The 10,459-nt window shown below is 34.0% G+C and overlaps 1 protein-coding gene across 1 annotated transcript; it reads right to left on the minus strand.

Annotated features, from left to right (window-relative positions):
• Positions 1 to 1,241: 1,241 nt before the first annotated feature.
• Positions 1,242 to 8,670, minus strand: SYT4 (synaptotagmin 4; the record flags this gene model as incomplete). Its single annotated transcript, XM_082640910.1, has 4 exons — positions 1,242 to 1,823; positions 3,203 to 3,323; positions 5,017 to 5,831; positions 8,637 to 8,670. 4 exons carry the CDS (start codon positions 8,668 to 8,670, stop codon positions 1,516 to 1,518), a joined length of 1,278 nt encoding a protein of 425 aa, XP_082497036.1. The 3' UTR covers positions 1,242 to 1,515.
• Positions 8,671 to 10,459: the final 1,789 nt, after the last annotated feature.

Raw genomic sequence — 10,459 nt, forward strand, 5'->3', positions numbered from 1 at the left:
AAAAGCATGTATCAGGTTTTTTGAAAATGAATTGTCATAGATTTTACAAACACTGTGATATCAAACACATTCTCAAAAACTGCTAAAACACTGACACAAAACCTGACTCAAAATGTAAATTTTTCAGTAGACTTCATTTCTAACTTGCATATTTAAAATTCAACTGTACCTGAGTTTCACTCATACTTTTCTAAAAGCTCAAATACAGTGACATTACCTCAAGTAAATTCTTTCCAAATAATCACAGGGTTTAATGGATTTTTAATGAATTTCAGAGCCCTAGCACTGGAAAGCAGTATAAGATACAGGTTTATAAACTGGTCAACAGACAACAGCTCAAGACAAATTAGCCTAGAAAAGATAGTGAAACATACTTGTGCTAACTTGACAGCCTAAATATATTATGTATGAACATATATAAAGTATATTAGGCTTGCCATGTAACTATTTTTTATTATTTTTTTGGGGTTAAGTAACACTTTCTATCCAGCAATGATTACAACTTCACAACTTTTTTGTCTTCATTTCTTTTCAAATAGTAGATTAGTCCTCGCTGTGGGAGAACAAGCTGAATGAAGACTTGTTTACCCATGCCCTTTCTGTGTTCAAGGGATAACCTTGAATGTACACTTGCATACTATATATATTTCCTATAAGAAAACGGCATTTCTAACTGGATTTCTCAATGAAGTTTATTTCTTTACCCACTAGCTAACTCAGTAACTTCACAAAACTATATAGGGCTTTCTTAGGCCACATTGACGTTTGTCACAAGCAGTGAATAATTCAACACCATGGTTCTTATCTGAGATTATATTTTATTTTTGACTCACATGTAAACTTAGAGAGGGGAAAACATATTTCGGCTATAGTATTCTCAACTTAGCTCTTTGATAAAATGATTTCTCATTTTGTTCACTTTTTTTTTCAACAAACCTAAGTTACCCTTCTTATGATAAAATTGTGTCAAATAATCACAGACCAAAAAGAAATAATCATATACTATTATATGCAGGACAACCATTTGCACATGACATAATTAATAAAATAATCTAGAGAACATTTCTTTAATATCTTTGGGTTTAAAGAAAAATTGATTTCTCCAGTTGATGGACAATGGATGAATTTTCACAAGAGAAGACCTGCTTTTCATTTCTAAATCCTAACAACCACATTGACTTCCAGTGACATGTTCCAATGAGATCATCACCACAGCCATAACTCGGGACTGCAGAACAGTATTCCTAAAAAGCTTGGCTACTCTTATTTATATAACTGGTAACTTGCAGGGGAAATTGAATATCTTATGAAAATTTATCCAACTTCTCTAATAAAGAGTAAATTATCATGATACACATTTACAGTTACTTTCTGGTCTGATAATTCAATCCATTTCTAACAACAACAACAAAAAAGCTTTCACAAGCTTGCAATCATGTATAAGAAAAAAAAAGAAAGAAAATTTCTCCTTGCCTAGTAAAAATCATCAAGTTCCAACTCATCACAGCTAGGATGCTAACCATCACAGAGCACATGCCACTTGGCAATTTGTCTCCTGGGATAGTCACAAATCTCCTTCCAGTGCTCTCCACTGGCTCCTTCTGCTGCTGCTCCCAGGACCAACCGCCCAATCACCTCATTTCGGGATCCCCTTTCAGAATCCAAAACCAGAAATTCAACACTTATCTCTTCAAGACCCTCACAGGGAATGTCAAAGACAAAGAGTTCATTGAACACTGCATTGGGGGTGCATTTCTTCACATGAGTCTTCTTTTTGGAGATTCTCTTTTTGGCATGGTACAGGTTCACTTTGACATAAGGATCTGCAATGGGAAACAACACACATTGTACTGACAAAACTTGGCGGGAAAGCTGATCTCAAGATAATGGTGCCTTAGAGATGCTAATAAAATGTGATTATAAGGAATATGAGTCAGAACAAAGTGAAAACATGGATAAAGCTTGGCTTATCTATTGTCAATAAATTGAAAATAAGTATAAGAATGTACAACATAAGAGAGAGTGGAGGACGGGAAAGAACTGTAATGGAAGGATGAAGAGATAGCGTAAAGGGGAAGAAAATAGAATGTTCTAATGACACATTCTGATTACTAATAATTCATTCCAGAGAATGGAATACAAGGAAAAAATATTACACAACATCTATCCTTACTGAGTTGTATGACTTTGGATAAATCTCACTAATTCTCTGAGCATGGGCTGCTTTCTCTTTTGAATGGGGGAATGGGCATTTAGAATTCACGATGGCAATGCCTTTTTTGGCTTTAATTTTTTTTTTTGTCGTTCTTTAACCACTTGCTGTATTTGTTTCCTGTTACCCAGTATTGATGTTTCCTGTGTCACCTGTATTCTGTGAATTTTAAGATAATACTACTTTATCACACATTTAATTATATTATTTTGCCCTTTTCTGGTTGCATGAGTTAATTTTAACTTCCTAACCTAAATCTTTGAGACCATGTTTTTAACCTCCATTATCTAATAATAAAACTACAATTAATTATAGCACTGGATGATATTTAATGAAATATATATTTCCAGACCTCATAATCCCCTTCAAGGTAAGTACTATTATATCCAGCTTGTATAGAGTTTAAGAAACATACCCAATGTTATGATGCTAAGAAATGGAAGGGTTAGGATTTGAACTCAGATCGTTTTAAACCATAGGTCATGTGCTCTTTCTCATTGTACTATACAGAATTTTTTTTGTAAAAATTAGTCACAAAACTAAAAACTAATTCTTAAAGCAGACACCAGACACATAAGGAATTAAAGGAAAGATAAAAATAATAGAAATGTAAGCGTAGGCAGGCTCATTAATTTTAAAATAGTAAAATTAAGAACTTTTCCTAAACCTTAATTTTATTTCCATCACTGTGTTTTTGGCAATGGCCTCACTTCTGCATTTATCACTGCTTTCTGCTTCGACTCCATTCAGTCAGACATCTATGACATACTAGCTTTGTATTGGATCTTAGAACTATGCAGTTTTCTTCTTGATAATGGCCTTGGCTCACATTTTTATTCCATAAAATGAGAAACAGAAAAACAATCACATAATTTGTGATTGTGAATAAAAGGTGAATCTAAATCATAGTCCAATGTTAGTTGTTAACTATTTTGCCCAATATATTGCTCATTTCTACACTGAGCGTGAGTTTTTCAAAAACATTCTTACCTGAAAGTCCAGACACATCAGATTTAGGCAGGTGCCGAGCTTTTAAAACAACCACAGTGAGAGTATTTGTGATGGACTGATAGCAGAGAGAGATCAGTAACTCACCACGTCCTGAAGACTTCTAAACAAAGAGAGATATGAGATAAATAATGTTTTTATTATTCTTTAGTGTTGAAATTTATACTTATATTAATTTTTAAAGCACTATAATAGCATTGTTATTTAACTGTAATTTTCCTAGTTATTTTACTTTAATATGCTAAAGAATCAAAGAGTAACTAAAAGCTTTTGTGCAGTACCATCACCTTCTAAAACAACTACCTGCCATCTTGTGGTCTTTTTAGGTACTACAGAATGTTAAAATTCGTAAGGAGTTAGCCACGCCCATTACTAGAAATGTTTTAAAGGGGGATTTTAAAATATATCTTACACAGAGGTACTTTTAGTTTTTGCTTTTTAATTAACTCTCCACTTTTTGAAGTTATTAATGGTAATGAAAATTATCTAATTATTTGAATGGATCTGTATATTGTAAAGTGACTCAAGTTTGATTTGATTTCAAATTCTTTAGCACAGACATTATTAGAATTTCAGAAAACTTGAAATTTAGTCTGACACCCATCACTCTCTTAGCCCAGAGGACGGATGGAGTTAAAATTCTCTTCTCCCACCCCACCCAGAGTCCTCCTTTAATCCAAGGAATGAATTAAGTATTGGAGAGAATTGATTCAGAATAGTTAATGCTTTGTCTCTGAACAGTATCATAGGGTTTTTCTTTGCATAATACTTAGATCTTATTTTTACTTTAACATTAGATAAGATGACCAAGAACTCAAAGTACAAGTTCTAACTGAAAGTAACAAGAAGTAAACTTGGTATAACTAAGAATGATGGTTGCTCAGAGCTCCTAAAGCTTCAATATGTATTTATATAAAAGCTGACATGGGGTAACTGTATGAATAAGCACTCCAAGAAGAATAAGAGTAGTGAACAAATCTTTATTCCCACTGTGCCACTAAACAGTTAGATGACTCAAACTACTTAATATTTCTGGATCTTGACTTTCATTAAATTCAACAGAAAAAGGTAAGGCTGTGGTCAAAACAAACTTTAGGGTATTCTATAGAATTATGCGTTATAGACACCAGTTATTCTGAAATCCCACAACTGGAATCAAATGAGCTCCATATTTAAAGGGAAAATACATTTAAATTTGATTAATTGATGTCTTATCGTTTTCTAATAATTCCAGAACTACCAAAGTAGCATAACTGCAAAGGCAGAGTAACTCACTTCCTGTTATACAACATATAGGTGAATATTTGTAATTCAATATAATGAGATATCTCTTCCTTAAAAAGCAATTCTATGAAGATTCACTAGAACTTCAAACACTCAAAATGAACTGACTTAATTTTCAATTTCAATTTGAATTTCAAATTCAATTATGTTGACATTGAAATATATTTTTAACTTTCTTATGAATAAGAGATATTTGTCTGCATTTTAGTGGTAATCTTAGTCAACATACTTGTGACAGAAATTAATAAAAATATTTATATAAATGATATTTAAATAAATCCATAAAGGGTTCCTATTTATTTTATATCATTAAGATACTTTATGCATTTCAGATGTGGGTTAAAATTTCTTTCATCTACTCTATCCCCCTGCTCCTCATTTGATTATGATTAATAATAGTTAAACATGGTAAAGATGATATGTATGACATCATTTTAATAAAAATCCCCTAGATACAAAAAAGCTACAGAAAATATTGTTTATAAATATGTTAAGCACTAAAAGTGAATTACCCTAACATTTCTCTTGATAATCTCTCTGTTCATTAACATTTTTCCATCAGTTAATTCAATTCCTGTGAGAGGAAAAAGGACTTCTCCAATTATATCATCTCTTGAAAACCTGTCAAAACTCAAGATTGTGAAGTGCAAGGCCAACTCTTGGATCTGGGTGTAGGGTATTCCATAGAATGTAAAGGTCTCATCAAAAGCTGGGTCCAAGGTCTTTCTCAGAACTCTGGTTTTCACTTTATGCTTCTTCTCTGGGAGAATCATCAGTTTGATGTATGGATCAGAGGTCATCGACAGCTCATCCATGGCTGGCAAGCCACGGGCTTCTTTAATATTTACCACAAATGCTTTCTTCTCAAAGTTATACTCTAAGGAGAAGAAGAGGGTTCCCAGCTTCTCTTGTTTCTCATCTGAAGTAAGAGAAGTGCTGGACTTTAAGCTATCAGGGGAAACTGCCTCTTTTTCCCCTTCTGAAAAGAGCTTTGGGGTCACATTCTCCAGGTCAGAAGGACTGCCAGCTTTGAGGTTTGTTTTGGGAAAATTGCCATTTAGATCTCTCTTCTCAAGATCAAGATGCAAAGAATTCTTTGGCCCAGCTGGTTTATTCTTTACTTCATTTTTCTCATCTGCTCCAAACTTCTTTTTGCTGTTTAGGTTTTCAGGATAAATATCAACTCCCTTTAGCACATGCACAAACTTATATGGAGGAGTCTTGCTAGATTTGGATGATTTTCTCTGACAGCAGATCCATGCAAACAGAGAGACTGTGAAGACCAGGCCAAATGCACTGAAGATCCCCACCACTGTGGGGATTTCATCTGAAAAATCAAATGACCAATAACATGCATTAATTGGGCAGAGTTGGAGACACCCTATTTGAAAAGCATCCTAAAGCTGGCAGTTGCTTGAATTATGTACCTATTTCATGTCACTTTCAAGAATAAACACATATGTAACACATAAAGAATAAATACAGTATGATAGAAAATCCTTCATTGTAGTAATTTTTCACAAATAAAATGAAAAGATGAAACTGGGCCTGGGCCAGGGATGGGAGAATGCTAAATGACCCTGACCTACCTTCGTTTTCTCAGATAACATGAGTCAACTACAGCATGATGAGTCAGTACTAATTTCATTATGTTTTCATTGACATTTTCAGGGTTTCCAGAAGCATCAATTCTTACTATGTAGCTTTAAGTGCATATTATTCAAATACTGACAGAAATTATGGAAAATTACCTGCAGTTGTCACAAAGTCATTAATAATTTCTATCCAAATTAAAGAACAGTGGTAAAAGAAATGTACAAATATTAGGGAAAAAAGAACAAAATTATGAACAGTTTATTAATAGTATACAACTTATAAGACTACAAACTCATAGGCTGACCCAAAATTCTTCAAACACTGAATCATCCAAAGTACAAATTAATACCTAAATAGAATAAAACCCAAACAATGGTTATAAATGAATTATCATCTTTAACATGTAATGAGAAGAGTGCGTAGAGATAATTTAGAGTTCAATTTTATCCATAACTGATTTTTTTCCTAGCACATTTCCACATGGCAAATGGCAATCAAATTGAAACTGGCATTTGTTCCTTGAATGTGGGCACGTTAAATTACTGACATTAGGTAACACTGATTATGCATGAAGCTCATCATGTTCCATATGTAAGTATATTCTCCAACAAATAATAAGTAACACTGTGTAAGTAAAAGCAGTATTACTATATCTGGACACAATGCATCAGTTGAGTCAATGTTTAATATAATCAAAACTAATATAATTAATGTAATAATATCTGCCTTTAGCTCCATTCCAGTCTATTTTTTTTAATCCCAAATAATGGATAATAAAGTTAAAAGTTCCAGTCAGGAAAGGGTTAAGGCTTGTTTAACTAACCTTGAAGGAGCAATCTTTTGTTTCTCCTCTCCCCAATCCTCCAAACTTCTGCCTATCTACTTCATAATCGCAAAACTGAACTCAAATAATATAAGATTAAGAAATGACAAGAGCAAAAATGCCTAAGAAGATAAAAAGCAAATACAACAATAAAAAATTCTGTAGTTTAATTATATCAAAGAACTGAATTGTGTAGAGGTGAACTTTGAATTTCCCAGATAGAAAAAACAAGGAATGCCACAGAAGAAGAATGAGGTGAGAGCTAAAAATCATCAGCTAAACTTAGTACCAGCTTTTCAATTTTTCCTTCTATTTAAGTCTTTGTGGGGAGAAGAAAAAGAAAAAAAAAATAACACTCCTGGACTACCTAATAATCCAAGGCCAGGGAGCTAAAGCAAAGTCATGAACTATTCTTGATTCTTTAGTCAATGCAGGAAGAATATTTTTTTTAAAAAAGGAATAGAAAACAAATTTTTTCCTAAATAAACAATGTCAACACTAGAACATATTTTTAACTAGCATAGCCTCTGAAAATTCCTCAGTATTCAAATATTTTTCTGATTTTCAAATCAGAAATTGGGAATACATATCATATCACAACAATATAAACTCAATCACTCAAATGGACAACTGTGAAAGAAATTCATTTCTGAATATAATATCACAAATTTTCTGTATTTAATATTCATGTCAAATGGCAAAATATTCAATATAATACAGAAGTGCTCACCTACTCCCTGTGTATTCTCTACTGTTAAGGTCCTAAGCTTTTGAGAGCAAAGATCTCAGTCATTTCACTCAGTTTCATAACAAACTTCTAAAAATTCCCTGATATTTCCAAATATATGTAAAGTAAAACTCAAATCTCTTGCCTTTGGAATATAATGGGACCTAAAAATACTACTTTTCTATGTGAAGAAGTACATCTGATTTTTTCTCCTTTTCTTTTTTTACTGAAAAAGAGGAGAGTAATGGTGCTAAAAATCTGTTATAGGAAAAAGGAAATTGAACATGAAAATATAAGCCCTAAGTATAGTTTCCAGTAGCTTTTAGCTAACTGACTTGCAACATTTCCCTTATTTCTCTGGGCTCCTGTTACCTCACCTGTGAAATGGAATGGGCTCAGCTAGTTAATTTTGAATATCCATTTAACCCTAGTATCATAGGATTCTGTGTCTTTCGCTAGCAAAATATTTCAAGGATACAAGAAAAACGTAGCAGAGAAAAAAAAATACTTATGGTACACTCTGCAATAAAGTATACATTCTAAATGCCCGATGTTCAAGTTATTTTATGCCAAGATAAAACCCTTATGTAATCACAGAAACATCTGGCTTCCCCCAATAAGATAAATAAAGGTTTACGTACAAATAGAAATCACCTGCAGAATTAATGACACCAACAAGCAAACAGACCTGTTTACTTAGCGCGTGCTGCAATTTACAGGGCTACCTGAATGATTAGGAACTTCTTGGATGTAAAATCGCCCTGGCAGAAAGCAATTTTAAGGAGAAAGATATCAAGGAAGGGAGAAACCACAGAGATATTGCCCTTTTACAGTTCTCATTTTCCTACCTGGGAAATCTGTGTTCAACATCCCGCGAACACACACACACACGCACACGCGCGCGCGCACACACACATACAAACACAACACATCACCCCAGAGTATTTAAGGAACAACCGCAGTTATAAGCGGAGTAACTTGCTTACCAAATTCTTCCCGGCTGGTAGCGATCGGAGCCATTTTTTGCTGCGTATTCTGTCCGAGGTGCTGAACGGAAACTCCCTATCTTGGTTCACTTGCCTGGATGTGAAGCGACAGGGCTTTTCCTAATGCTGAAAATAACGGCGCAAAGCTCAGGGAACCTAAGCCTGGAACAGGGAGGAGGCAAAGAGGGAGGTCCACTCGCCCTCGCACAGTGATTTGCCACCCCTCTTCCTGTTTTGGCTCTTCAGAGACGCTTGTCTCTGAGACTCTAGAGGTGGCTGAAACCCGAATTGACGCAATCCTGACGTTACAGGGTTGAAATCAGCACCTCCCTCCTCCAAGCCTCTCCTCTACCCTTCATTCTTTCTTCTTCCCTTTCCTCCTGAGAATTCAACACACATTCATCAATTATTTTAACTGTTGGACTACGTTTGCTATTCCGTGAGGGCTCAGAGGTACATAAATATGTCTTGAAACTCATCAATGTCAATTCCTGATATAAAATCTGATCATCTAGATCAGTAAAAATGTGTCTGTGTTATCAGAATAATATATTTTACAGAGGCGATTTGAGGAAAGAGTAAAAAGAGAGAAATTTCTGCATCAGTGATCCACTGTAAAATGCAAATCTATATTTTCTTGCTATTTAAAATTTTGTTTGATATATTATACTTATATTAGAAAAAAAAACTCCCTGCACATTGATCCATTTGAAATAAGATAACAGTTTTCCTATCATTATCACTTGTTTTCTAATAAATTATTAGTCTAAACGTTTTGTTGATTCTGTTGCTCAATCTGTCTCTTAGCTCTCTTCCATTAATATCTGACATTGGGTCATTTAAAGTACTTAGGGACAGATGGGAATAATCCTTTCTGTATTCCAACTCACAGTTTTGACTTTTACATATAATGAGATTGTTTTTGGAATGCCATTTCTGGTTAAAAGTCTAATATGTTTGTGCAAAATAGTTACAAGAATCATACCAAAATCTAAAATGACATTGATAATTATTGGTTATTTTCAAAGGAAAACAAATTTTTTTCTGAACTGATGATATTCCCAGGGTTGAGGAACTAGGAAAATATGGTGTCAGATTCTGATTAATTTTAGTCTGAAGAGTGTGACTTTTTAAAACAAACATTAGCAATTTTCCAGAGAAGAGAACTGAGGCTGTAACTTCAACTTTCAATTATTGGTCCACAAAGAATTCCTCTTCTCTGGAGCTCAGTGAGCAAATGACATTCAGTGTGTGCTGGGATGGGGGAAGAATGGGTATGGGGTGAGCCCAGAAAGATACTGTACAAGTGACAGTTTCCTGCATACTGGCAAGCAGCTGCTCTGAACGTCAGGACTGTGTCTGGGGAGAAATTGGCTTTAGTCTTTTACATCATGGAAAATTTTATAAACCTAAATCCCTCTTCTTTCCCTTTCTACTCACTCCCACATACTTGGCATTTTAACATTATTCTAACAGATTTTTTCTTTAGCTTATATCTTCCTGCTATGAAAACATACAAACTAACTTACTGTGTTCAATTTTTCCATTGGCAAAATCTGTGTTTTCTGTCCTCATCTTTCCATTTAATTCAGATTACTTGCTTTCTTGATTTTGCATGCACTGGTGAGATTGTCCCTATGAATAAATATCCATTAGACAGATGAAAGAGAGAGTGGCATTTTTGTGTGATATGTATCACAGGTAAACAAAATATATGGTGTGAGGTTTACTAAAATATATTTTCTAGCTAAGTTATTGCTACATACGGTTATACTCACTTGTAGACATAAGTACCTTATATATGTGTTCTATATAAATTAATG

The sequence above is a fragment of the Mesoplodon mirus genome, assembly GCF_964341445.2.
Source record: "Mesoplodon mirus genome assembly, chromosome: 13".
NCBI lineage: Eukaryota > Metazoa > Chordata > Mammalia > Artiodactyla > Ziphiidae > Mesoplodon > Mesoplodon mirus.